The 27159-nt window shown below is 34.9% G+C and overlaps 1 protein-coding gene across 3 annotated transcripts in view; it reads right to left on the bottom strand.

Moving 5' to 3' along the window:
- Window positions 1–27159, bottom strand: part of LOC115222470 (nuclear pore complex protein Nup98-Nup96) — a 92094-nt gene that overhangs the window by 35226 nt on the left and 29709 nt on the right. For 2 of the 3 annotated variants that reach the window (XM_036511690.1, XM_029792686.2), the window contains exons 6-18: window positions 26841–26921; window positions 21261–21412; window positions 19178–19343; window positions 17236–17534; window positions 16219–16372; window positions 8516–8551; window positions 5907–6062; window positions 4716–4785; window positions 2618–2732; window positions 2048–2191; window positions 1477–1625; window positions 1270–1320; window positions 909–980 (exon numbers count right to left, since the gene is read on the bottom strand). In XM_036511690.1, the coding sequence (XP_036367583.1) occupies window positions 909–980; window positions 1270–1320; window positions 1477–1625; window positions 2048–2191; window positions 2618–2732; window positions 4716–4785; window positions 5907–6062; window positions 8516–8551; window positions 16219–16372; window positions 17236–17534; window positions 19178–19343; window positions 21261–21412; window positions 26841–26921 (1645 nt within the window). The remainder of the gene's footprint in view (window positions 1–908; window positions 981–1269; window positions 1321–1476; window positions 1626–2047; window positions 2192–2617; window positions 2733–4715; window positions 4786–5906; window positions 6063–8515; window positions 8552–16218; window positions 16373–17235; window positions 17535–19177; window positions 19344–21260; window positions 21413–26840; window positions 26922–27159) is intronic. The other variant, XM_029792687.2, reaches the window with a different exon arrangement.

Genomic DNA, 27159 nt, shown 5'->3' with positions numbered 1-27159 from the left:
TGTTTTTATGTGCCACCGACACAGGTGCCAGACGAGGCTGGCAGACGGCCACGCTCGGATGGTGTTTTTATGTGCCACCGACACAGGTGCCAGACGAGGCTGGCAGACGGCCACGCTCGGATGGTGTTTTTATGTGCCACCGACACAGGTGCCAGACGAGGCTGGCAGACGGCACGCTCGGATGGTGTTTTTATGTGCCACCGACACAGGTGCCAGATGAGGCTGGCAAACGGCCACGATCGGATGGTGCTTGTTACGTGCCCACAGCACGGAGGCCAGTCGATGCGGTACTGGCTACGGCCACGTTCGGATGGTTTTCTTATGTGCCACGTGCCACCGGCACTGGTACCACAAAGATACAAATTCCATTGATGTTCATCTATTTTGATTTGTTTTGATTTGATTTTCACTTGCCTCAACAGGTCTTCACAAGTGTCACAAGAAGGAAGGTATGCACAGGTGGACTGACTACGTCCCAGGTAGGGGCCATGGGTTATGGCCTGACTAGTCTTGCCGGGTCTTCGGATGGTGTTTTTATGTGCCACCGACACAGGTGCTAGATGAGGCTGGCGAACGGCCACGATCGGATGGTGTTTGTCATGTGCCCACCGCACTGACTACGGCACTGATGGATTTCTTGTGTGCCACAGGCACTGGTACCACAAGATACAAATTCCATTGATGTTCATCTATTTTGTCTATTTTGATTTGATTTGATTTGATTTTCACTTGCCTCAACCGGTCTTCACAAGTGTCACAAGAAGGAAGGAAGGTATGCACAGGTGGACCGACTAGTCTTGCCAGGTCTTCGGAAGGTGTTTTTATGTGCCACCGACACAGGTGCCAGATGAGGCTGGCGAACGGAGAGAGAGAGAGAGAGAGAGAGAGAGAGAGAGTGATAAACTTACTTCAGTTCAGTACAAGAGCTAATCTGCGTGCCATCAGATGTATTGTTTTCTTCATCCTTACCATTAGAGTTTCTGAAGATAGAGAAAACAGAACAAAGGTAATTATAATCTTAATAGACCATCTTTGAAATTCTCTTCATATCTGTTTTGCTTTTAAATTGGTACATATAAACTGACTAGATAAAGTTATCTATTGTAAATGATGCTACTTCTTGTTTTGTTTTGTTTTGTTTTGGTTTTTTTTTTCCAGGCAACATAATCTTAGAAAAATAAATTAAAACAGAAACACAAATTCAATTCAGTAATTTCATTTTCAAATTAACTTTTTAAAGAAAGATCAATTAAAAGAGAATCCACTTACATTATCACCTTTTCACTGGAATTGAAAGACACAGTGTTACTGGAAAGCCAACTGAAAATAAGCAGAAAAGAATTAAACAATTAGATGGAGGAAGAGATGAAGAGAAACATGCATAGCAGATGTTTGTTTGTGTGGGGGGTTGAGATATAGAGAGAAAATTTGAATGCAAGAAAACAACAGTGTGTTATGCATACACAATTAACTCACCTGTTTGTCTTTATATTACTGTTAAAACTTGTCTTTGCTGAAGTAGATAAATTTTTGACAACGAGTTTTTTGATATTTCGTTTTAATGAAAAATCTTCTCCATTGAACCCAAATTCATCTTCCTCATCCAAACCATCAAATATTTGCATCTATTTGAAATAGAAAAATATCAATCAATACCATATAGGTACAATTTCAAAATGAAGGTAGATTTAAAATATTTTCAGAAAAGTTTAATAATACATTTATTTAATAATACAAATACTTACAAAAACAAATACTATAAGCAAGTATTTGCTAAAATATCATCATTTAGCAGCCATTTTCAATGCTGGCATGTGTTAGACAGTTTGACTGGAGTTGGTAAACCAGAGAGCTGTACCAGGCTCCAGTCTAATTTTGGTTTGGAATCTACAGCTGGAGACCCTTATTAACACCAACCACTCCAAGCGTGTAGTGGGTGCCTTTTACATATCACCACATCACGGGTGCCTTTTACGCGTCACTGGCACTGTGAACAACTGTCACCAGTATTGTCCACACAAAAATTAAAAGAATTTTTTATACTTACTTTTTTCTTTGAAATCAAGGGTAATAGCGATTTTGGTTTAGCTCTGGCCAGTGGACGAGTTCCTACTTTATAGTGACTAGACAATACAGCTTTCTGTGCAGTTGGATTAGTAGGCTTAAGAACATCTTCAGTTTTGATTTTACTCTGAAATATGAAATTTAAACATAAAAACAGAAGGCATGTTTAGCATGAATCAAATTTGACAATTGAAGATATCTTAGCTACCACATAATTATATGAAGTAAGGCGCATAATTTCCCTGAGAATAATAACTGGATATAATGTTTAGTGTAAGGTTTAAGGGTAAGATAGATACAACATTTACTCTAAAATCTAATACATGGCCCAACCAACATAAATCCTCTTCCCAATGATTTATCTACCTAAAAAAAGAAAAAAAAAAAACCATGCAACTAAATACTATATTTCTTTAAACTAGCTTCCCATATCATTTCTCAGAAGTCTAATTTTTCATTACTTCATATTCTAAACACTTCCAAAATTTCTCATTTCAAACTACCATTTTAGCTACAATGATTTACTGCAACTATTTACTTAATATTTACTTACGTCATTCAAATTCATGAATAAAGATGAATCTCCATAAGGGTTATGAGTTAGAAGCTTTAAATGTTGCTGCAAATTTCCTTGTTCTGATGTTGATCCAGAAAGGGACAAAGCATGGCTGAGAAAAAAATTGAACATAAAATTAATAATTAAACACACACTCACAATAATGTATAGCCTTGCATTGGTTATACCAGCTATGTTTGGCAGGTATAAAATAACAAGCTAAACACAGAATAGAACTCAATTTTATATATATTTATTTTATATATTATTATCTCCAACAAAGGAAGGAGGTGATGTTTTTATTGCCATTGGTTTGTCTGTTTGTGTGATGATGAAATTTTGGTAGTGATCTGGGAATTTTTATGGATTCTTGAAGTATTTTTCATTTGTTATATTTACTTTACAAGAAGTATTACAAGGTTGCGTTCTTTGATTATCTCCCTTGAAAACACATCGTTTCCACATAACCTATGGTGGCGTTGCTGTTTAGAGACAGTGTTGATGATGATGATGGTCGAGATAAGTATGGGAGGAGGATAAAATAGTATCGGTGGTTATAATTACGATAGGAGCATTGTGATGTGTGATGCTGAGGTGATGGTGGTATTGCAGTGGTTATACAGGTTGTGGTGGTGAAAGTGATTGTCAACGTAACCGTCATGATGACATTGATGGCAGTGTATGTGGTTGAAGTGGAAGCAATGACAATGCTGCTGATGATGATGGTGGTTGTGAACTGCTTCAGATGATTCCTGTTTTTAAAGGTTTTTTTTTAATCATATGGCTGTGTTTTTTTTTTTACCCTTGGCTTGGGAAATTGGGTGATTTTCAGCATGCATGTATATGAGTGAAAATGAGCTGCTTGGCAGAGGTCTGCGCTCTCCAAGTGCTTTTCTAGTTTTATATTGTGCTTAGTATAGGTCAGTCATTTCACCAAATAAAAACAAACTACTGGCTCAATTTAGACAAGAACTGGGTGATTTCTTTAAATTCCTTATCACTTCATCAAAAATAGTAACAGAGTAATAGATCTTCTGTAAACAATCTTTGCGATGTGTTTTATTTACAGGGTCACCAGGGATTATTCTCAAATTGATAGCTGACTAATATATTTGTGTATATAGTACCGAAAATATAGAAAGTATACAAAAGTGCATTAATAACGCTTTGAACACATACTCTTATCTATTCAACCATCAGTTTAGGAGTGGAAAATATGATATAAAAGTTTGTTGAAAATGTAATGGGCCTGAATTTAGAATAAAATATATTATTTACTAGGACAATATCCCGGTAAATAATATATATTTCTTCTGATTTAATTTTAACAAAACAGAATTCAATAATGAAATTATTCATTTAAAAAATGATAATGAACCAACATGGTTTATATAGTTTATAGATCCAGGTTTTCAGAAAGTTCAGTATTATGTGGTGAATAGAACAAAGTCTGTATCAATCCTTTCCCAGTCCAAATCATTTTCATAAGTTTATCCAAAATGTCCATGCTTGTTTACAGATTTTTAGCTCTTGTTTCATACATTCTGAGCAATATAAATCTTTCTTTTCATAAGTCCTAAGTTACCCTAGTGACTGAAAAAAAGTTGGGAAAGTGTATCATATACAATGCATGGACACAAAGGAAATATGCCCTGTATATCACGTGATATACAAGACAGGCAAAGAGTTAGGTCAAGAAATTCCTTTGTAACACAGACAAAATGAAAAGACTGTTTTTAGCACATTTACAAGTTGTTAGCAGACAAATATACAAATTAAGTTAGCTCATCACTCCTAGCAACTATACATGTATTAAGTGTAATCCTGTATATTGGTAAGATTAAATGATAAGGTAGTGAATAAGTGATTTAAGAAAGAAATGATATCAGAAAGAACAAGAAGAAAAGGCTAGGTTTAATTTTAAAATGCTGGGCCTCATAAATGATGTGACAATAAAAATCAACATGCAACCCAAGTCAACACGAAACTCCCATCTTCCTACAAAATATATCAATAACTTGAAGCAAAACAATTACCATTAACTAATATCCTTGTTACTGCCATAATTTGAAATTAAAATAAAATATTCAATTACCTTCCTAGAGTAGATGTATTACCTCCAGGATTAAATCCTGATCCTGTATTATTAAAGGTAGAACCTAGTCCTGAAATTGAATTAAAAAATGCATAAAAGAATTTTAAAAAAACACAGAAAAAAATTTAAAATACTCACACTCCTACTTATACTGACTGTTCCATCTGAAATCCAAGTTACCAAGTTAAACTAACTTCCTGTATATTATAACCGACACCATGCAAAAAGGGTCACTTTTCATTCCATTCGTCCCCATGAAACAAACTAGCTTTCATATCATCCAGCATCTTCCAAGAGTTGGCAAAACACTAATATTTGACATTATTAAGGAACGAATTAACTAACTACTTACCAAATTGGGTTTTCCCTTGGAGAAGTGATCTTACAAATGAACTAGACTTCACTAAAAATCAGCCTTTTAATTCACTTACTTCCTGTGCATTTTTATTGCCACAATGAACTCTACACTTTTGAGACTTCTACAACAGAAACTATCTATTCTACACCTCTTTCAATGATCATTGCTTTCCTTCTCTTTTCTCTATACAGTCAATACTATTTATTGTATAAATTGACTACCCGATCATTTAATGCACCCCTTATTATATAACCTGCATTACTGTATAATGTTTATTTTTTCCCTAAAATTGCATCATATATCCTTCACAAAGAGCAATCAAAACAATCCTAATTACAACTGACTTCATAACCAAGTTATGCTGCTAAATATAAATCTACATATACAATCTACATGTAGCTATAAATCTACATTCAAGGGAACCCCTATACAGTCGCTCGACCTGCTAGATATAGAACCCAAATCTGTCTCAAATCCTGCCCTTCCTTCTTAAATAAAGGCTGCATTAAACAATATGGTTCCTGATATACATAAAAGTGGCATACTCATATATAGAGTTATATATTAGTCTATTCAATCACAGTTGACTTGGAGTTAAGCACCAATGACCCTCTTCTACTTGGATTAAGTACGAATTAGCTTAAATTTTTCTAAAACCTACACCAAAATCATTACTTCAAACCTGTCCATGACATCCAAATCCTGGGTGGGAGGGCAAGTCAGGTTGGTGTTAACTATTTGAACTTCAAACAATCAGACATGGAGGAATTATTCTATACTTAAGCAAAAACAATATTTTGTTATAAACTTAAGAAAGTGAAAGCAATATTTACCAGTTGAACTAGCACCAAGGGTAAGTCCAAAAGGCTTAGGTTGATTTCCAAGTGGAATGGCGCCAGTATTTGGAAAATTGAAATTAGTACTTTGGTTTAATGCATTATTTGTACCAAATGGTTTGTTATTAAAGATACTTGCTCCTGCAGATGTACCTAAATGTTAAAAAGAAAAATTTAATTACATGAACTGATTCCAAATAGAAAAATGTTTGTAATTTTTTAATAAATTTGTGATGCATAAATATATACTGCAGTAATCACTTACAAATAAAAAAAATTTTTTAATCAAATAAATGCACTACATTTCGTAAATTTTAAATACAAAAGCTAATTACAATATAAACCATAAAATATCAGTAATATAATTTTTGTAATATAAGTTTAAAAAAACCCCCCAAAACTTATGTATTGGTTTTCATAGTATACATTAAGTGAAATAGAACTGTATATTGGTCCAGACATCCAATTGTACAATGCTATTACATTTGGCCATTTCACTTACTGTATTTGATGACACATAAAACATACTTTTCTGTAAAAAAAAAATAAAGGCTCAAAAATTCACACTGTAACGCACTAAAAACTTTGTCTTCTTGAATATGCTCAGCTGAAATTGCAGTGTCTAATACACCCTTGTATTTTTTATGCCATAAAACACAGTACCTTTCCGATAATACTAAATTTAAATAAACAGGAAATTCTGACAGAGGATTACATAACTGATTTAATTGATACCAACTGTATGGCTAATTAATCCTGAAAAAAATGGAAGATGTTCACATCAGCATCATATGGACTGAACAAGCCAATGACCACAAACAGATTTTTCCTTACCTCTCTACAACCCATAGTACTCTATGCTTTCTTCCATGGATTGAATAATAAAAAAAAAGAGGGGCGGGGTATCAGTACCTTTCAAGTTTTGGGTCTCACAAAGGCAAAGTGGCTGATACCAGTGGCACGCGAAAAGCTCCCTTTGCATGTTGGGCCTCATGGAAACAATGACAAATGATTTTTGGCATTGTTGTTCTTAAGAAGAACCCATCAAGCCAAGTAAAATTGCAGTCATGGAAGATACTGGTGTTGTGCAAATGGCACCCGTCCAGTGGCATGTAAAAGCACCCACTATACTCTCAGAATGGTAGGTGTTAGAAAGGGCATCCAGCCATAGAAAACCATGCCAAATCAGACTGGAGTTAGGTGCAGCCTTTCAGCTTACCAGCCCTGGTCAAACTATCCAACTTATACCAGCATGGACAATGGGCATTAAATGATGATGATGATGAAGCACAGAAAAGTAAACACTAAAATGATGATGACAATATGCACATGTACATGCATGAATGTACACAATGACATGTGGCTGTATGGTTCAAGAGTTTGTTTCACAACCACACATTTTAAATTCACTCTCACTACGCAGTACTTTGACAAAATGTTTTCATACTATAGCTCAAAACTAATGCAGTTTAAGTGAATGTGGGAGGCAAAAAACAGTGTAGAAACCTGTCATGTGAGTGCAAGAAAAACTTTAAATCCCTTCCCCTGTTGTTTATTTAAATTCTGTAACATTCATTTACTGAAGTGAGTAATTTAGCCCAACCATAAATTTTATTATGGGAAAGCTTCAAAAAGGTCAAGGATTTTTTCCCCTGTTGTAATCTTTGCCCATTCAAATAAATACTTGAGTGCTGAGGGTTGCTGATGCACTCAGTCGCTGAATGCAGGAATCAATATCTCATCAGGCAGTGAAGCAATTCTGCAGCAGTTTCAGCCCTTTCCACTGTGACACCAAAGCTGCCAAGGGCCCCTAGCTATATAGCTGACAAAATTCTCACACAACAGCATGGACTGTGATGAGTCAATGTTGCAACTCTGGGCTAGATGTTTCTGCAATCCTAATGCATGATCTTTCCTTCAATAATCTCTTAAAGCTATCTGTTTTTAAATTATCATTGTAATTAACAACTCTACACATTACATTTCTAGCACAAATTACTATTTACAATTCAAGAAAACTAAATCATTTCTACAATATCAATTTTTACAATAATCTGACCATCACAAATAAATACAATGTAAGCATTTGAAGAAACAAAAACTCATTTTAAGGTGCTTTCTGAGTTTCTGACTTTTATCATTACAAATGACATAAATACAAAGTGAATAACAAGTGAACCACCACTACCAAAAACTGTATTGTTTTGGATTGATGAAAAGGATTTTATTTCTAGATGCAAAACAATTATTCCACATCAGTTCCTGAAGCCAAACACATAAATTCAAGATTACATAACAAATCGGGTTTCAACATGAGTGTGAAAATTCAGAATATTATTTTTAAGAACATTATTTTCTTCCCGAATATGCACAAACAATTGTTGGTAGTGGTCAATGTAAACAGCTCTCATAAAATGTTTTTCTATAATTCAGTAAACTATTAGGAATCTTAAAATTCCTAAGTGCAAATATGTATAAATAGAAGTGCTTATTTAATAAAATATACACATAAAATTATACCACATCTAACTTCTAATAACTGAAAACAATAAAAAAATTACTTATTCACAAAACTGAGAATACAATAAAGTATTCAAAATACCTACCAAATCCTGAGCCTCCAAATCCAAAATTAGTATTACCTTGTATTGATAGCATGAGAAAATAAAAAAAATTCATATATGCTATTAAATAATTTGGTAGTGAAAAACTAACTGTAACAATATTATGGTTTATTGCTTCCAATGATAAAAGGTAAATTTATATTGTTACTTCTTCACTAGTCCTCATTATCAGGCTATCTCCACTAATCCTCAATATCAATACACCACTGATCCTCAGTTGCATTACATTTACATTGCTCTTCAATATCATACCTCTCCATTGATCCTCAATATCATTACATCTCCACTAACTGCCAATATTATTACATTTCCACTGATTTTTCAAAATCCTTCTTGTTCATCTATCGGGGCAACAACGACTGTCTAGTCATCCTGAAGTAGGGGGTTAGGCTTCATGAGAGTGTTAGTGGCTGATCGGTCCAAGCTGCACTTGGAACTTTCTCCAGCCGGATGGATAGGGTATGGTAATAGTAGCTAAGAACTGGATGGCACTGGTTTTCCTGGCCTATCTGCATCGCTTAGCTGTAGCAATTTTATTGGTTTCACATGTATGAATTCCCTTGTGGACAGCTGATCATCACTTGCCCCTGTCCTTTACTATCTGCCCCCATGTGACACAGTTATGCTGAAGGCCTTTAGAGAAGCTTTTTAACTTCCTTTTCTGGCCTCCTTGGAAGTATTTGCATATAATTGTTTCTTCAGAAGTTGGTGGTCTGACATGCAAACTACATGACCTACCTATGATTGTATTGGGATGGTGTAGATGCTGGACAGACAAACAGACATGAGTTCATCAGTAGGATTTTTCCTTACCACTTTATACCAGGTTTTCTGAAGCAAGATGAGTGGAAATGGCTCAATTCCCTTACATGATGTTGGCAGACCATCCATGTTTCACAGTCATATAGCAGAAATTTGAGAACTATGGCTCAATACACCTTAATCAATGTATCTAGGGTGGTTCTGTTCCTGTTCCACATGTTCTCATACATCTTAGTAACACACTCTCCAGAAATGTTGTCACTGATAAATTTGCAAAGCAGTGCTTCTATTTGTCATTTAAAATGTTTAATAAAATAGAGTTCTGAATACAGAATTAAATTTAACTATAAATTTAACTTTTAAACCACCTCCAAATCCTAAACTGCATGAAAACACAGCTCAAATGTTGTTGGTTGGAGCTTAAGTACTTTTCTGCACAAGAAACAAAGATTTGCCTTTTTGTTAGAAAGACCTTCCAGTCAAAAGACTTCCTATTTGCAACATGTTTGTCTATTTTTTCTGTTTTATCAAACAAATGTCTCCAGCATATTTTTTTCTTTTGATTTTGAAGCATAATGGCAATTACTACCTTCTAGTGGTGAGTTAGAATTTAATGATATTATTTATTTATGATTTAATTACAGAAAAGAATTTGGACTTTGTTGTATAAAGATGACACTGAAATCATCATCATTATCATTGTTTAATATCTATCTTCCATGCAGTCATGGGTAGGATGATTGACAGTCACTGGCCAGGTAGAAGACTACCACAGGCTACTGTGTTTGTTTTGGCAGTTTAGCAGGGCTTTTACAGCTGAATGCCCTTCCTAACACTCAGCAGAGTGGACTCTGTGCCTTTTACATGGCACTAGCAAAGGCAAGGTTACTTTTGGCATGATTTTTACAGCTGGATGCCCTTCCAAGTGCCAACCACTTTACAGTGTGGGCTGGGTGCTTTTTACATGAGACCAGCACTGGCAGGGTCACCAAATAACTCACAAGACAAGGAATTTTGAGAGAGGTAGGGGCATTTAAGGAGGGGAACTTGTGTCAGATGATGGAAAGATTAGAGTGTAACAGGGAGACAGAACAGAGGGAGCATTGGAAGAGGTGATCCGGTATCAGGTAATGAAAAGTTAGAGCATAACAAAGAAATTAAAAGGCAGAAACAGGTGTCTTGCTATAGAGGAGGAACATGGTTATTTATTTATATTGAGAGAGAGAGAGAGAAGAAAGGGGGGGGGGGAGGTATGAGAAAGAGGACAGAAACAGGTGTACTGATGTAAAGGAGGTACTTGGTTACCTAGTCAGAGGGAAAATGAGAGAAGGAGAGTGATCAAGAATGAGGGCAGAAACAGGTACGTTTAAGGCGACGAGCTGGAAGAAATGTTTGCACACTGGGCAAAATGCTTAGCGCTATTTTGTCTGCCGCTACATTCTGAGTTCAAATTCCGCCAAGGTCAACTCTGCCTTTCATCCTTTTGGGATCGATCAAATAAGTACCAGTTATGCACTGGAGTCGATATAATCGACTTAATCCATTTGTCTGTCTTTGTTTGTCCCCTCTGTGTGTAGCCCCTTAAAAGCAGTAAAGAAATAAGAAACAGGTACGCTGCTGTAGAGGAGATACATGGATCAGAGCATAAATGTGATGGTAGAGTAAAGAAGAGAGAGGTACACAGGTCATAATACAAGCAGTCAGATATTGCTAAGAAGGTGTAAGAAGTGGGGATTGCAGTGACTAGCAAAAACCTGGGCATAAAAATGGGGTGGGGGGGGAGCAATATAATGAGCAGGGCAGTGAGGGGGAGAGGGAGACAATTGTAGTTTATGAAGAGGAAATGTAAGGAAGAGAAATAAGATGTAGTTTGGTCTCTTGGAGTAGGGTGTGTGAAACGTTTGTTGTTACATGTGGGTGGGACACAACGCTTCTACCACTCAGTTTTGCTCTATATCATCAGTTATTTAAGTGGTTTGAGGATTTATTAATTCTGAGCAAGAATGGAGTTATCACATAGTTGGCATGACATTGATGTATTTGTTAAGGACAGGTAAAGATTAAAAGTACAAACTGATGGATATTTTTAATCCTTCAGCATTCAGATCACTCTGTTAAATATAATGCTTATTTATGCACACTGTTGTGAATGAATCATACATTATCTTGCAGATTCAAGATTTTGATAATGTGACTGCTCTCATTTTAAGAATGACTGCGTAGAATAGATGTTAAGAGGCCAAATATGGTCAGTTAGAACATAAAACATAAAATATTTGGGCCAGATATGGTTGGTTTAAACATAGAATCTCTGCATAATGGTGAGTTTATGAGAGCATAATTATTGTAATAAGAGTAAATAACACTATTTTGTTGGGCTTTACAAAATCTCAAAATGGAGAGGACAAAGGCATATCTCAGAATATTTTTTCCAATGCAAGTTGCACAGCTTCAAATTACAGAGACTAACTCATACAAAAATTCAACTCTGAAACAAGAAATCAATGCCCAGAAATTGAAATCATGTACTAGTTTTCAACCAGTATTCAACCTACATGGGCAGGTGAAAGTGGCATAACAACAGGTAAAAACCATATTCACAATATACACTAATGATCATTATATGAGGGTGGGCTGAAAAGTTCATAGGCTATGAAGAACTGATGCTAGATGTGTATTCTTGCTTACATCAATTTCAACTCCTTATTTTTCCATATGAGTTTTCTCCAGGTGCATTGTGTCACCTTGAGAGGAGTGCTTAAAATAAATACTTCACAAAGTTTCTTTCAGGTATTCTAAACTGGAAACGGCCTACTTTTGATTCAGAATGAAGATAAACTTCTGTTTTCTGACACCATTTGCATTGTTATTCACTCGCCATGAGGTAGACAATCTTATGAATAAATTGTAGGCTTTGTTGTTGTCTGTTTATCTGGACGAAAGTGGCCACTCCTGCATCCAATGAAGCTTTTCTGGAAGAAATCATCTTTGATTCAAACTCAGATGATGATTTTGAGGGATTCACTTAGATATCAATGGTGAAGTGAATGGAGGTGATGATGAAAATGGAGGCTATGTTTATAGTAAATCCTGTCCTCTTCCCATCTTTCAGACAACTCCAAAGCAAAACCAAAGAATCACCCTGAACATGATGGAGCACATAAGATGCAGCCAGTGTTTGAAAAGCTTGTGCCACTTTGGCAGAAATATTTTTATCTTGGAAAGGATCTTTCAGTGGATAAAAGTATGATTCTTTTTAAAGGAAGAACAGGCTTACTAATCTACATTCCAGCAAAACCAACCGAGTGGAGCCAGGCTGACGTAAAAACTGGGTATGTCTACAACTGGCAGCTGTACTTCAGCCAAGAAACAGTATGAGCATCAAGGGTAGCTAGAGTTACACATGAAGTGGTTGCCTCCCTGTCAGAGAATGTGCAAAATAAGGACCAAGTCATTTACATGGAGAATTTTCGTTCCTTGCATTATTTCAGGATCTGGCCCAACATGGAACAGGGGCATGTGGCACACTGTGTGTAAACTGCCAGGTTGTACTCAGTGAAATCAAAGTAGTAAGACCCTAAGCAGACTATCTCTCCATCACACATAGAAATGGACACATTTTGTACATTCCCTGCTGTGTCAAAAGGCCTGTGAATCTGCTGATGACTGCCTAGTCTGCTGAGACCTTCAGAAAAGAAGTTTGTTCAAAGTGTCATGAAGATCATACCAGGATTGTGTACAAACCTTGTGCTGTGTAGCCCTACTCTCAGCACATTCAGGGAGGGTCACAACACAGAATAGACAAGCAGATAACATGTTACATGGTGCTGCACAAGCGGTGGAACAAAGTTCAGGCTAAAAATTGTACATTCTCTACCAGTTAGGTGTGTCTCACACAAAAGGTAAGAGGACAGAAGTCCCTCCCTCAGAAAGGCTGGTGTTAACAGAAGACCACCTTATCATTAATCCAAAACACCTGAATTCTGGCAGGCTTTCTTGTCCAAGTTGTGCTATTTGTTTGAACATAGACAAGAAGCACTACCAGACTCAGTTCATGTGCAGAAAATGTGATAGGGCACTCTGCCCATACCCCTGCTTCCAGAGGTACTACAAGGTAGACTGCATCTAAAACTCCACAGACAATATTCAAGGTATGATTAAAATATGTCAACACATTTGTTTTTTGTTTGTTTTGGAGGTTTTTTTGCAGTTTCAAAAAATGTATGTAGAACATAATGCGTTACATCAAAATATTACTCATCCATTCCTTTATTAGTATGCAAACAAACCGGGTCTGTACATGTGATACAATGCAAGTTATAACAATTTTAAAACAGTAGATGCTCACGTCTTTTTCTCCCTCAAAAATAATGCAGATTAAGGAAACATTTCTAGGGACAAATCAGTGTGCTAAACATTAATAACTGTATTGTTTCATTCCCAGTAAACTAACATCTGACCGTTCAAAAAAGACTTTAAAAGTAACTAATGGTAGTTTCTCTTGAAAACAGACAAAATTTAGCACTGTATCAAGTACATGCAGAAAAACGGTTTAGCCCCCAACGACATGCATACTGACATAGATGAGTGCTGGATTCATTACTCTGAGCCAGAGACAAAGAAACAATCAATGCAATGGAAACACTCCACCTCACCTGCTCCAAAGAAGGTGATGATCTCAGATTTTTGGGGTTGCAAAAGGAATTGTGTTTAATGACTATCTCGAAAAGGGGGACACATACCATTAATGGAGAGTACTTTGCCAACTTGCTGGGGCAGTTATAAAGACTATCAAGACCAAACACCAAGGAAAACTGACAAAAGGGATTTTGCTTCATCAGGACAATATTCCAGCACACAAGTCCTTGGTTTCAATGTCTGCTATATGTGACTGTGGCTTTGCATAGTTGATCACCCTCCCTATTCTAATTTGGCTCCATCTGACTATCATCTTTTCCCCCAACATCAAAAAAATACTTGGGTGGGAACCAGTATTGCAGCAATGATGACATCATATCTGCTCTTGAAGACTTTTTTGACCAACAGGATAAAAGATTCATCAATGGAAAACAAGCACTGCAACACCAGGGAGACTATGTTGAAAAATGCTCATTTGGTCACATTTCCTGAGAGTATTCTGGTCAGCCTATTAACTTTTAAGCCAACCTTCATATAGTATCAGCAAATTTCATTCAAATTCATGCATTAATTATATTTTTGTCATTTTTATATTAGATACAGGCATAGCTCTGCGATGAGTAGTTTGTGTTCCAACCACATGGGCTTGGATTCAATCCTACTGCATGGTACCTTAAGCCTTTTGCTTTGGCTCTAGGCTAAAACAAAAAGTGAAATAAGTCCACCATGTATATGTGTCTCCATCTCTTCACATCACCTAATAACTGTAAATGAGTACCACTGTTATACAAGCAGTGTCAGTCATCTCCAATATTCTGCAAGAACATGTTTGGCCAAGGAGAATACATTGCTTGGAAACCGGTGAGGATTGGCATCAGGAAGGGCATCCAACTGTAGAAAATGTGCCTCAATAAACGCCATCTAACCCATGCAAGCATGGGAAAGTGAACATGAAATAATGATGAAGATGACAATGACTAAATGTATTTCATCAAAATCTCTAGTTTCTAACAGAGCGAGAGATTTATATAGAGAAAGCACTATAGGACTTTAAGAAATAATAAGACTAAAGATATCATAATCCAGCAAGTATTAATAGATTTAACCCTTTTGTTACTATATTTCTAGCCAAAATACACCTGATGCATTTCAATTAAATTCTAAAATAATCGTGAACAACTTTTTTTTATATATCAACATATTTTGGAACATAATTTCTTGATCACATCTGTTTCATAATTTTTATCTCAAAGCAAATCTAATTACAGATAAATTCAACAAAATATATTATCTAAACTTCATTTACACATCAGCATAGAAAATGAGTTAATAGCTAATATTCAATGAGTATACAACAAAATTTTAATAGAGAAAAATTATGCAAATTACTGGATTGCTTTCACTTGAACTTAATGCACATAAGACAGTGGTACCATAAAGGTAAAATAGAATGCAATAGGTGTACAACTAAGGTAAAACAGAACAAAATACTGAAATTTGTCTTCGAAGAAAACTAAGAATTGAAATATACACCAACTAAATGAAATAAGCTCACATGCATACATAAATACCAAAAACACATAATTACATACAATCAAAATTAATTAAAATTTGTCACACATCTTACAGGGAAATTAAAATTACTTAAATAAAAACAAGGTAAATTTGAAAAAAAAAAAAAATTATAAATCAAATTTACACACATACACACACTATTCCTACAAATGCTTGGGTTTTTAACTATATTCAAGCAGATTCTTTCAAAAATACTTTCAAAATTACTTAGAATTCACACTCCCTGCTTGACAACATGAAAGTGGTATCCAGTTTCTGTCCATCATTGTGAAACATTTCAGAAAATAGAAGACAAAAAAATGGGGAGGGGGTGTCTTCAAAAATTCACAGCACTCAAATATCATGTAGAGTAATGGACCATACTCATGTAGAGTAAGGGCCATTAATATCCAAAGAAGTAAATGCTTTAAAATAACATTCTATTAGGTGAAAAGAAGTAATTTTGAAAATCATCATTAAAGTGGTTTAGGTAAAAAGTTTGCATTTATATTAAGAAGCTTGTTAACTAAAAATGTAAACTTATGAACAGTCTAGTGTTGCATTATTATGAAACAAATAGCAATGTTATTTTAGATGATACAAGTAGAACCAGTCAACTTCAAATTATTTCAAAAACGATGTACATGCAAAGAAAATGAGCTTATTTGCAAAATATGCTTAAATACGTTTAAAAGTATACATTCAAGTTAAATAACAGAAAAGTTATTCACCAAATACACCAGTGGTGCTATTTGTCCCAAATGGAAAAGGAGTTATTGTAGCTGGTTTATTGAAAGGGTTAGTGCCAGTATTCTGTAACTGGAAGCCAGTATTGGTACTTGGTGTACTGAATGGTATTTGCTTGTTTCCGAATAGGCCTCCACTCTGAAAGTATTGCAACAATAGAACAAGACTGAAGAAAATTTTTTTTAAAACATCTTGAGACGAATACATCACTAAAATGGCCAATAATTACCCCCAAAATGAAAAATTGACAAAGAAATCAACAATGACAAGCCCCCTTGAAATTGTACAAATATCTTCTTTTCTTATCCCTAAAATTTATATCAATATTTCCATGGTTTATATTTTAAGTTGAATAAAATCTTATATTGAAAAGTAACTATCTTTCCTTAAGCATGTAATAAAAGAAATGAGGATTTCAAAATGTCACCATCATGTAAGTAGTATTCTAGGAAATAGGTGAGGGTTGGTGACAAGGAGGACATCCAGTTGTGGAAAATATAGAAAGTTTTTGTCTGTCATACTTCTCTGAATATGAAGCATTCAATTTTATGTCAGGCAAGTGAACAGTAAAACTAACTGCACAAAAGCTGTGAGTGTAAAAAGTCTCCATCTTTTAAAATAAATGCAAGTATATTATACTCTGAAAGTATTGATTAGTGTATAGAAATCATAAATACATAAATTGTATAAATTAGAGTCTTTATCACAAGTTTTTACACCTATGTTGTTACTCATTATTTGATTTACCAAATTCACTAAATTTTCCTGAAAAATTTAAGATTTCACACAGAAATTTTTAGGGTGAAAACAACAGTTTTAATCAAAATAATCAAATATTTAGGTAAATACCAATGTAAATCATAGATTATAAAGCTAAAAATGCTTGCTAATTAAAGAAAATTTATAGATCAGTTTATGTCACCCCAACTTCATTAATTCAGTTTGTTAAAAAAAAAATTAAATTAAATTAAGAACAAATTAAATATAGTCAAGTAACTTACTGTTTGGTTTGTTGCAAAACCAGTTGTTCCAGTTCCAAATGTAGGTGTATTTGTAGTTGTACTAAACAGATTTGACTGCTGAGATGTATTACTAAACAAACTCTTGTTTTGTTGCTGGTTTTGGCCAAACAAAGAACTGCCAGTATTCTGATTCAGATTAAAGCTAAAACCTGTATTCAAGCTATCAGTTGGATTTGCAAACAGTGGTTTGGTTTGTTGACCAAACAGTCCTGTACTGGTCAGTGGTGCACGGTTTTGATTAAACAGACTTGTGTTGCCCCTAGCATTTCCAAAACCAGCTAGAAAAGAAATATTTATATATGGATAAAAAGGCTTTATCAGGATAAATTAATAGATGATTAAAATATATCGTTTTGGAAAATAAGTCTTCTTTGCATATCAGATCTAAATTGCAGTTTTCTTTACAAAAAGGAAAAATAAAAATTATTTAAAAAAAACCTGAACATTGAATTAAAAACAAAAACCGCAATTAATTTTATGTAAGTAATATATTTTTTAAAGTGAAACTTCAAAAACAAAAATTTGAGATACACTCAATGAGCTTCTCAAACAAATTATTTTTCATATCTCCTGTGTCACATAAACACACAGCATTGTTTACTCCATTTTACACAGGTCCATGTGTTGAGTTTGATAAACTCAAAAGTGTTGAGTTTATCTTTTGAGTTGATAAACTCAACACAGTGGTTCACTGTTCTATGTTGAAAATTATATTCATCAATTTCAGGAATGTGAGAATAGGCTCTCTACAAGTCACTGTAAATGGTGGTTCCTGGAAGAACCAACATATGCATTCCTCCAGTGTATCACAATTCCGACATGGCACCGCATAAGGAAACATGTCTGGTCTCATGACACACTCCTCCGAAAACCCACTGCTCATGTAATAAGCATCCTTCCTATGTTGTATTTACATGTTCAGAAGACTTTCATCTTTCTCAAAATCTTTCCAGGACCACCAATCTGAACTAGATTGCAGAGCAAGTCCTCTCCACATAATTCACAAACGCCAGCTGTTGTTATCAACAGCTGTGCAGTGGTAAGTATGGCTTGTTACTATGGATACAGGTGCAAGCCTGGGTGAAGCCAACCACAGTGTTGATCTCAGTAGTAGTAACAATTATTTGAACATCTGTGGCTTTTGATTAGCTAAAATTAGCTAAAATTTGCAAACTTTAAAGCTATTAACTTGTTTATTAATTTATAGCAAAAATTAATTTCACTTTCATAATTAGCATACAAAACTACATCAAATTTGAAAACAATTGAAACAAAATTAAAAGAATTGAAAACAATAAGCAAAACAGAAAAGATCCTACTTTAGTGGGATATAGAAATATAGTAACAATGGAATTCAAAACCTATGATAGAAATTGATAGTATTGATTATCAGTGTACAATATTTGTAAATATGTAGTTAAGCCAAAGTTAGCATTTTACAACACTAATTTAAATTTTGTCAATAAACATTAAATGTGTTAGGTAACAAAATGAAAAATATCTACTTTTATTTTGTATCTAACTTTTGTTCTTAAAATTACCATTATATTTTGGAGCTTTCTCTTCTTATATATTGAACCTTGCTTAGTATCAAACTTTTGTGGCATTTGGCAGATGAAATTGATAGATATTACTTGTATAGGGTTCTGATAATCACAGTCTACATTTGTTTCTACAAATTACTCGATACAAGATTGTGAAAGGTTATGTTAAAGTTGAGATGAACTAAGAACTCCATGAGTAGCATTTCAATATGTTATTCGTTTGTCTTTCTTCATTAAATCTAAAACTAATTTGCTTTCAAGTTTTCCTGAAATTGATACAATTTATAAAATATTAAATCCTCTTTCACTATCAAAGAAATTAAAATGTCACTATGAACTAAACAATTGAATTGAGAATTATTCCATTAATAACTTACTGGTTGTAGCTGTCTTATTCTGACCAAAGCCAAATCCAGTTGTTGCCTGACTAGTTGAGGTACCAAATAAATTTGAACTTGTTGGTTGTTGAGGTTGAGGCTGAGCAAGTGATTGTTGTTGTTGTTTTCCTTTACGACCAGCCTGATAATCTTCTAATCTGAGTTCCTGCCAATAAAATTGATAAAAAGGTTTGATTAAAAATTTAAAAAATCATAAACTCAAATTCTTATACTGCAAGAAACTGCAAATATTGGCAAACCTTGAACCACATGAAATTACCATTCAAATAGTGTTGTTTGAAGATAAAAAAACTAGACCTAAGTATTCTTCTTCTGTGCAAGAAACCAATTCAAGCCTCATTTTAGAACCTTTTCACCAAAAGACTTCCTGTTTGCACAATATGTGAAGAGTTCCAGTTGATAAAGAAGTTTCTTACATTCAATCCAATATGTAATTCAACTGATTCTGCTGATGATTTGGTGGATGAAATTTTTTCCTAATCTTCTTCATAATTACGACAATACAGATTGGATCTGCGAGCAAGCTATCCTGGCTCGAAAAACATGTTACTGTACATTGCATTAATAATAAGGTAGTGAATAAACTTCTGGGAGAAGTATTCACTTATAACTCAGTTGACAGGGTTGATGATGATCAGGATATTGTTAACTACCCCCATCGAAATTTAGAACTCACTAGCACCACCAGGTACAACTCCTCGTGATCTTCAGCTGAAAAAATGGACTCCTATTATGCTTTTACATAATTTGTCTCAACCAAAATTATGCAATGGTACAAAATTAATTGTGCACAAACTCATGAGAAAATGTGTTGAGGCAAATATTTTCACTGGTTGTGATAAAGGTGAGACTGTTTTCATTCCTTGCATATCAGTTATACCATCTAATGTCCCACTCCAAGAGTGTAGTGGGTGCTTTTTACATGACACCGGCACAGGAGCCAGTCAGGCACTCCTGGCATCGACTACGCACAAATGGTGATTTTTACATGCCACCAGCATGGGTGAGTGATATTTGAGATAGAGAAGCATTAAGATTGGAAAATACTCTTGAGAAAACAAAATTAAAGGAAATCAATTAACATATCTGGAGAAAAGATGGACTGATACCTTTCTTACATTACTACTACTTTCACATCACTAAATACCAAGCAGTTAAATTTCTTTGTACCACTGCATTGAGGAGGCTAAGAACTGTAAGAGAAGGAAGCATACTGACCTAGTGGAGATTTGCCAAAACAATGGGCAGCAAGTTAGATGTAATCACATCAAAGTAGGAGGCAAGGAGGGTTTGCAGGTCAATCCTGCAGACCTTACAACATGCTTAGCATCACAGGTAGCAGTAAGCAGAAAGCCATTAGGTTGACTGTGGAGGCACTAGATGTTGCCTCAAGATGGCTGTGGATCAAGAGGTGTGTGTGTCACCGATGGAGCAATGCAAGCAGGGTTAGTGATAACTGAACACAAATTGTTGCTTAATCAAACATGGCTGGATTGCCTGGGTGAGGATGTCTGATGCTGAAAGACACAGAGCACTTAATGACCCTAGGAAACATCAATGATGATATGTCCAGGTGCATCAAAGGATGTATGGGAAAACAATTATAAGTTTCCACCTGTCTGACTTGACACTGTTGTGAAAAATTAGTAAATGTTAACAATGACATAAATTCGCTGAAACAATGATGCGGGTATATATATATACTTTTTATATACTGGCCATGAAGAAAGGGAGTATAAGAGCGTTAATATACTGTACACTTTGTAAATGCCATAAACTGCAAGAATTCAGAAAATAGTTACTTAACTCCATATTTTAAAATGCAAACTATGGTTACATTCATACACACTACTGAGTATTAAGATATTCTGGTTCAAAGCTAATTCTTAGCTTTAGTTTTCAAATTTATTTCCTATTTTTCATGCTTAATATTAAGTTAATTATGAAACGAATATAAACAGTTAAAATATTCAGATTCTACCCACCTGCAACACCACACACGCACAAAACATTGAAAAACTGGCACCTGAAAGGTTATTAATATTTTACAAAATATACACACCTCTAAACATTTGTCTTCATACTCCTTCATAGCAGATATACACTGATGGCGTGTGTTAATATTATTTGTTATCCCGCCTTTAACCATTGTATCCTGACCAACTGGTGGTTGAAATTTGGTGCTTGTACCAGTAGCCGTGGAGCTTCCAAACACTGAGAATTAACAGAAAATAAACCATTTATCATACAAAATTTTAGAAACTGCTGGTGTGTTTTACTTCAGATATTTAAATTAAAGTTTACAAAACATTTAACTTGGACATAAGGGGAAAAGAAACCAGGAATACAAATTCAAGAATTTTTACATTAAAAAAAAATAAAAATATAACCTTAAGCATTGCATTAGACTAAATCCTAAGTGGACAGAGAGCCAGAGATGCAGAAAGTAGTGTGCTTGAAAGCTCTGGTATTAGTTAAGTAAAAAGATGTAAAATTGAAGTGAATAGTATATTGTTGGGATATAATGATTCTTGCTCTTGTTTACAGTAACTCATACCTAATGCACCCAACCTTATAAAAGACATAGAAATATCAATAAATTCAATTCTGTTGTGTCTGGGGAGAGTCATTTTCTTTTTGTGCCTTATTATGTAACACACTCACCGGCAAGACACAGATTGTGGCAACGAGGTGCCAAGATGCACCCACTCCCACCCCACACAAGGCAGAACCTGAGTTGAAGAATTGGTTTGCAAGATTATATGGGAAAGAGAATGAAGGGTGAACCAGAAGGTATAGAGTGGAAGGGTGGATAAGCAAAGATAGTTGGAGGAGACAAGGATACAGAAGAAAGTGTGTGGGATGCCAATCTGCAGGAGTAGTTAATATGATACAGTTGGGGGAGGCAGACTGTTGTTAGTGTGCAAGAGCCAGTGGAGCTAGGGTGGAGCTGCAGGCCTAATATATGGAAAGTGGGGACAAGTCACTGTGGGTGGAGAGTGCAATGTATAGGTTTCCAGAACTCAGTTTTGCTGAGTAGAGTGTGTTGCTTTATATAACTAGATATCTCAGTCATTTATCAACTCCTCCATCAGGTCCAGGGTCATGACGTTAGCCTTAACCACTTTACTATATGTCTTCCTGGGTATCCCACTTCTTCAAATTCTCACCACATTTTGTGATCAACAGTTCTTTATACAGCAGTCCTCATCCATATGCATCATGTGTCCATATTAGTGCAGTCTTGTTTCTTGCACAGTAACTGATTATCCTAATGCCCAGTCTTTCACTCTGTTCCTTTGTACGAATTCTTTCAAACGCACTCAAATTGCACAACCAGTAGAGCATGCTTGCTACATTTCTTTCCAGTCTTCTCAGATCCTTTGCATCTGTTATGGCAAATATCATGACACCCCTTGTAAGAATGGACTAGCTGAACTCATAGAGGTAGCAGCATGTTTGATTGAAAGAGAGGGATGAGAAATAGCAAGAAGTCTAAAGGTGTTGTTCAGGAGTTCGTGGAATTGCAGGAAATTGTTAAGAAGTTGTTCTGGATTGATTATATTTGTTAGCAGATTATTTAGGAATACATAATATGAAGTCAGTTGGTGTACCCTGTTTCATAGTATCGTATATCCCACAGTTATAAGTCCATGTTACAAAAGTGGCAACAAGTGATTCAAAGCTTACGTTGGTCATTACCAATTTTTTATGATACAAAAAATTTGTTAATGGAAGACCTATTAGCTGGCATATTACAGTTGCAAGAGTCGAACAGCAGTACTCAAGAGTCAAACAACAATACCCAAGAGTCGAACAGCAGTTACTGGAATTAATATGCATATCAGGAAACACTGCAAGTTTGTTTTCACCAGACAGCGTCGCAAATGCTATAACTGAATTTAATTATAACCCAGAAGAGGATATAACTTTTTCAGCGTACTTCAAAAGATACAAAGAAATCTTCAAGGCAGAATGCAAGTGTTGGACAGACAATGAAAAAGTGAGACTACTGTTACGAAAATTAGCTCCTTCAGAACATATTGCTATCCAAAATGTTCAGCGATAAGAGATCTCTGTTTAACAGTTGCTAAGAGTGTTTGAACTTAGTAAAGAGGATGAACATTTTGTTAGTTTTGCTTGAATCATGAATAAAATGTGCAAAAAACTTAAACTGAAGGAATTATATCTGGACAGGTTTAATTGCCTCATCTTTGTGCAAGGTTTGACAGCAAACAAAGATGCAGAAATACATACACAGATACTCATATAACTAGAACAGGGGGACCAGAATTTAACCCTGCAGGTAGTTGCAGAGGGATGTCAAAGAATTATCAACTTACGACAGGATGTAAAGAAAATTGAAGAAAAAACTTTTTCTCAAGTACAGACATGTTGACCAGTAATAAATAAAGGGGAAAAATGTTACGACCAAATCCATGCTATGGGTGTGGGGGTCTGCATTTTAAGAAAGACTGTCAATTTAAAATTCGGAAATGTTTTAGATGTCAAAAAATAGGACATAAAAGCTCACACTGCATAGCAAAACAAAAAAGATCAGAAAAAGAAAAATTCTTCTTAAAAGGTTTGCTCAACGGAATGTATGTGTATGTAAAAGTAAACAACGCAAGCATGAAACTACAACTAGACACAAGTGGCAACACTACAATTATTGATACCAACATGTGGAAGAAAATTGGGAAACCTACATTAAAGAAAACATTGAAAAGTGCATGAAGCATCACAATTGAAAGATTACACTTCTTAGATGAAATGGTAAGCGACATTACATTTTGTGATAAAACCTGTAAAGCAAAAGTGCTTGTGTGAAAAAATGCAACAAACATGTTCGGTATTGACAGGATAGAGTTGCTTGATCTATGGGACCTCCCCATAAATCTGTTCTGTAAAAACATAAATGATTGTTGTTCCAGTAAGAATAAGGCGTCAGATGAATTGAAGAAACTATTTTAAAATGCTTTTCCTGAAGTCTTGTCGGATAAATTAGTTTTGTATACTAAGACTGAGGCACATTTCCAAATTAAGGAAAGCACAACACCAGTGTTCAAACCAAAAAGAACAATACCTTTTGCTGTGATAAAACATGTCAATGAAGAATTAGACAGATTAGAGAAAATTGGAGTCGTTCAGAAAGTGGAATGTGAAAAATGGGCAGCTCCAACAGTGTGTATTAAAAAATGAATAACAAAATCAGGCTATGTGCTGATTTTTCCACTGGTTTGAATGAATGTCTGAAAACATGTCACTATCAACTATCTACCTTTTTTTTTTCTGCCTTTAGCCCTCCAACGTGGAGTATAGGCCACTTATAGTTGAATTCCATGTCGCATAATTTTTGCTTCTGTACTAATATTCTGCCATGAATATCCCCCTTTCTCTAGTTTCTTTTGTGTTGATCTATGCCACCTCTCTTTCTATATCCATCTGGTTTCCACTGTAAAGCATTTTTCACTACATTTGATGTTTCTTTTCTAATTGTGCTACCAATCCACTTCCATGTTTTTTTTAATATTTTCTCCCTAATCGAAACTTGATTTGTTCTTTGCCATAACTCCATATTGCTATATGGAGATGTTATGGCAAGTATCATGGCACCCCCTGTGGGAATGGACTAGCCGAACTCGTATAAGTAGCAGTGTGTTTGACTGATAGCAAGAGATGAGAAATTGCAGGAAGTCAAAAAGTGTTGTTCGTGAGTTCATGGAAAAGCAGGAAATTGTTGAGAAGTGTTATAGTTCATTGAGAGTTGTTTTGGCTACATTTGTAGGCAGAGTATTAGGGAACACATCAAGTGGAATCAGTTGGTCTACCCCATTTCGCAGTATCATATATCACACAGTTATAAGTCCATGTTATAAAAGTAGCATACAGTACTACGATACAAAAGTGGCAACGAGGACACATATGTTACAACAGCATACACTACCATGCAGCAATACAGTTCTATTAATTTGACAAAATAAAATTTGGATAATGATGAACTTTATCTGAAATTTAAACCTCCACTAACATTTAATCATCAAGAAATAAAGATCCAAAACAAATTTTTTGTCAACTATAATCTGCTATTATGGCCATGGGCCAATTTATAAGTGGAAATGGTTGGTAGAAACCATGGTGAATGCTGTTGTATGCGCACATGCATGTTCCACAGACCTATAACACCATGAGTTGCTTACATTCTCTGGTAAACAAAATCTCTTAATTTTAGTAGCTTTGATATGCATGCACTCATGGAATGAAGATATCTTATTTGAAAAACAGTTACAAATTGGCAATGGAATAGCATCCAGCCATAGTACATTTACTTCAACAACTTTTACTTAATCCATGACAATATGAAGAAACAGATCAAATTAAGATAATGATATACATGTATACATTAATATACTCATACTAACACACACACACACACACACAGAGAACATTGTCAATTCACAGCTTTTAAAGGATTTTAGCAATAGTTTCACTGATTAGACAAATTAAACAATGAGGAAAAATTTCCAATCTCAGATGCACATGCACACATCCATAAATAAAACACGCATATATATTGCTATTGTAGTAAAAGTCAGGTGGAACTGATGGATTCATTATTTTACACTTAAGGATGCAAGTTTCTGCTCCACAACTCATTATCCTGGTGTGGAAATGGTGACCTTTCTGGATGTTTGTAAATACTAATAATGCATTTAGTAGTAAATGCAACTGCATACATGTGGATTATACTTAGTTCAGAAAATAAAGTTCGTCTACTGAATTTATTCTAACGTTATGTACACATCCAAAAGTAAGATACTCGATGTTCTTAAATTAAACTCATTGTAAAAGCATATATGTAATAATGAAAATCTTTCACCTCTAATGAAAGTCCTAAAAAATTACGATCGATTACACCATGATGAAACAAGTATTGTTTTGGCAACTTCAGGAACTAGCGACACTGTTCATTGCAAGTCTAGCCTTAACTGGCTTCAGCTGACTGGCCTCAGTAAGGGCTTTGTGTCTCGGGTCATAGGTCTTTGGTAACAAGAAAGTTAATGTGGTAACCCTCAACAGACTGAAATTATGACAATATAAGTACTGCAATACAGTACTTTGCTGTACCTTGTTATCTAAAGTTTCCACATCTGAACTGAATACTCTTAAATCACTAATTTTATTATGAATACTATCCCCGACACTCATTCACTCCAATTATGTAGTCATTCTAACATTGTAATTAATTTCTCTGCCTACCTTAACCATTGATTGATGCCCAGATACATTAATCTTTTTTCCTATAAAATACACCTAGCATATTCTTTACGTTAATGCTCTTTTAACTATGCCAATGCATCAAGCAAAATCTAACACTTTGGTTTTCTATTTGTCTCTGTGATATCCCATTGTAGGTTTTATGCCTTTGTATGTACTAAAGAAAGCAAGCTACTTGTCTATCAAACTTTTAACATATTTTGAACAAAACCTACTCTTACAAGTGGTAAAAGTTTTTACATATATTTGATAAGTTTGGCAAATCTATAGAAATCTACACTAGAATTTCATAAAATATGAATACATATATATATAAACATAATTGCACACAAAAGTAATTTAAATTTAAAACAAAAGAACTTACTGTTGCTGGATTGACCAAATATGGTGGCAGATGTTTGGTTTCTGTTAAAGAGATTTGTATTTGGTGTATTTGTTCCAAAGGCTGTGAAAATATGAATATTGCTAAGATATATGAAACAAAAAAAAAAGACATTTGAAAATAATAAACAATTCATGAGTTTGATACTGGATAAAGCAAGAATATTCTTTTTTATTTGTTGATATGAGTGTATGCACTGTAGTAAAAATAAGGGTTTGAAGTGAATGCTGGAATGGATCAGGAATTAGTATTAAACATACTATAGCAGGCATGGCCAAACCACAGCTCATTGTTAATATAT

The sequence above is a fragment of the Octopus sinensis genome, linkage group LG20 (genome assembly GCF_006345805.1).
Source record: "Octopus sinensis linkage group LG20, ASM634580v1, whole genome shotgun sequence".
Classification (NCBI taxonomy): Eukaryota; Metazoa; Mollusca; class Cephalopoda; order Octopoda; family Octopodidae; genus Octopus; species Octopus sinensis.
The sequence above is the reverse complement of the archived record's forward strand: the minus strand, read 5'-3'. Positions and strand labels throughout refer to the sequence as shown.